Source organism: Aphanomyces invadans (assembly GCF_000520115.1).
Source record: "Aphanomyces invadans strain NJM9701 unplaced genomic scaffold supercont1.325, whole genome shotgun sequence".
Taxonomy (NCBI): Eukaryota; Oomycota; class Saprolegniomycetes; order Saprolegniales; family Verrucalvaceae; genus Aphanomyces; species Aphanomyces invadans.
Window position 1 is genome coordinate 7,943 of NW_008580470.1, and position 1,016 is coordinate 8,958.

General features: G+C 54.8%; 1 protein-coding gene across 1 annotated transcript; it reads right to left on the bottom strand.

The window, feature by feature from the left end:
- Window positions 1-110: 110 nt before the first annotated feature.
- Window positions 111-842, bottom strand: H310_15306 (hypothetical protein). Its single transcript, XM_008883291.1, has 2 exons — window positions 773-842; window positions 111-722 (listed from the first exon to the last, which is right to left on the bottom strand). Exon 2 carries the CDS (start codon window positions 602-604, stop codon window positions 266-268), a length of 339 nt encoding a protein of 112 aa, XP_008881513.1. The 5' UTR covers window positions 605-722; window positions 773-842; the 3' UTR covers window positions 111-265.
- Window positions 843-1,016: the final 174 nt, after the last annotated feature.

Here is a 1,016-nt window from a genome sequence, read left to right on the forward strand (position 1 = left end):
GGGCCCATGACACGGTGCTGCAAGTTGGCATATGCCCTTTTGTCAACGGTGCGAAACTGCTTTGTGGGGGGCATTGCAATTGGGACCTCATGGTGGACTTGTAGGTGTGCCGAACTGCACCAAATCCGACCTTCCTGGCCGTGTCCCCATTACCGATTTCGACGAGATAGTCGATGTGGCATGGTACCCTACGTCACCGATTGTCGTGGATTCGTCGACCCTTTACTGGTTTGTCGCCTTCGCCAACAAGTTGGAGTTTGAAAATTCACCACGGTGGTGGCTTGGACGCAAGGAGTTTAACAACGACCCAAATGGAGACGTCGTGTTCGCGATCACCAGATCCCCAGACGGCCCCTGGAAGACCATTGCTGACGATGAACACCGCATCGTGGGCTGTATGAGAGTTGTCGCCAACTAAAATTCCATTTTCCTTTTGGTCGTGCGTGTGAGCGAAGTGGTGGACGCGACGAGTTTGAGAGTTGGACGGCTTCTTGACGTGCGTCGGCTTGGCTTTCTTTCCAACAATAGATTGCCAAGCTCGTTCATTCGTCTCGCTGTCCATGCACCTTTGAAACGTTGGTAGGTTCGACGTACCTCGGCTCATCGCGGCGATGGTTCATCGATTCGGCGTTCGATAGCATGACGAACCAGGACAGCGTTGAAGGGACCATTTGTACGGAGGCACTTGGGACCCCCTGAAACTGGAAGCGCTTGGCAACGTTCTGAATGGGAAAACGCTCGGGGATGTAGCTCAAGGGGCATTTCGGCGTGCCACGGACGCACCACCCTTGACCCCGCCAAGTTTGTTGTCGTCTGCGCTCATCGGATCGCAAAAAGAGTCGGGAGCATTGGTTGCTTGTATTCCTTGGGCAAAGCTCGAAGTTCTTTCACGCGCGTGTTCGGGCGTGGGCCGATTGTGGTAGCCCTTGCACTGGGGCCACACGCACCTCCGTGGATGGCTGTTGTGCGGGATTGACGAGTGCACAGTCGTTCGATGCTTTGCATCGATTGGCTTT

Excerpts from the sequence above, each read along its gene's own strand:
- H310_15306 (XM_008883291.1), bottom strand. The coding sequence starts at position 604 with ATGAGCCGAGGTACGTCGAACCTACCAACGTTTCAAAGGTGCATGGAC.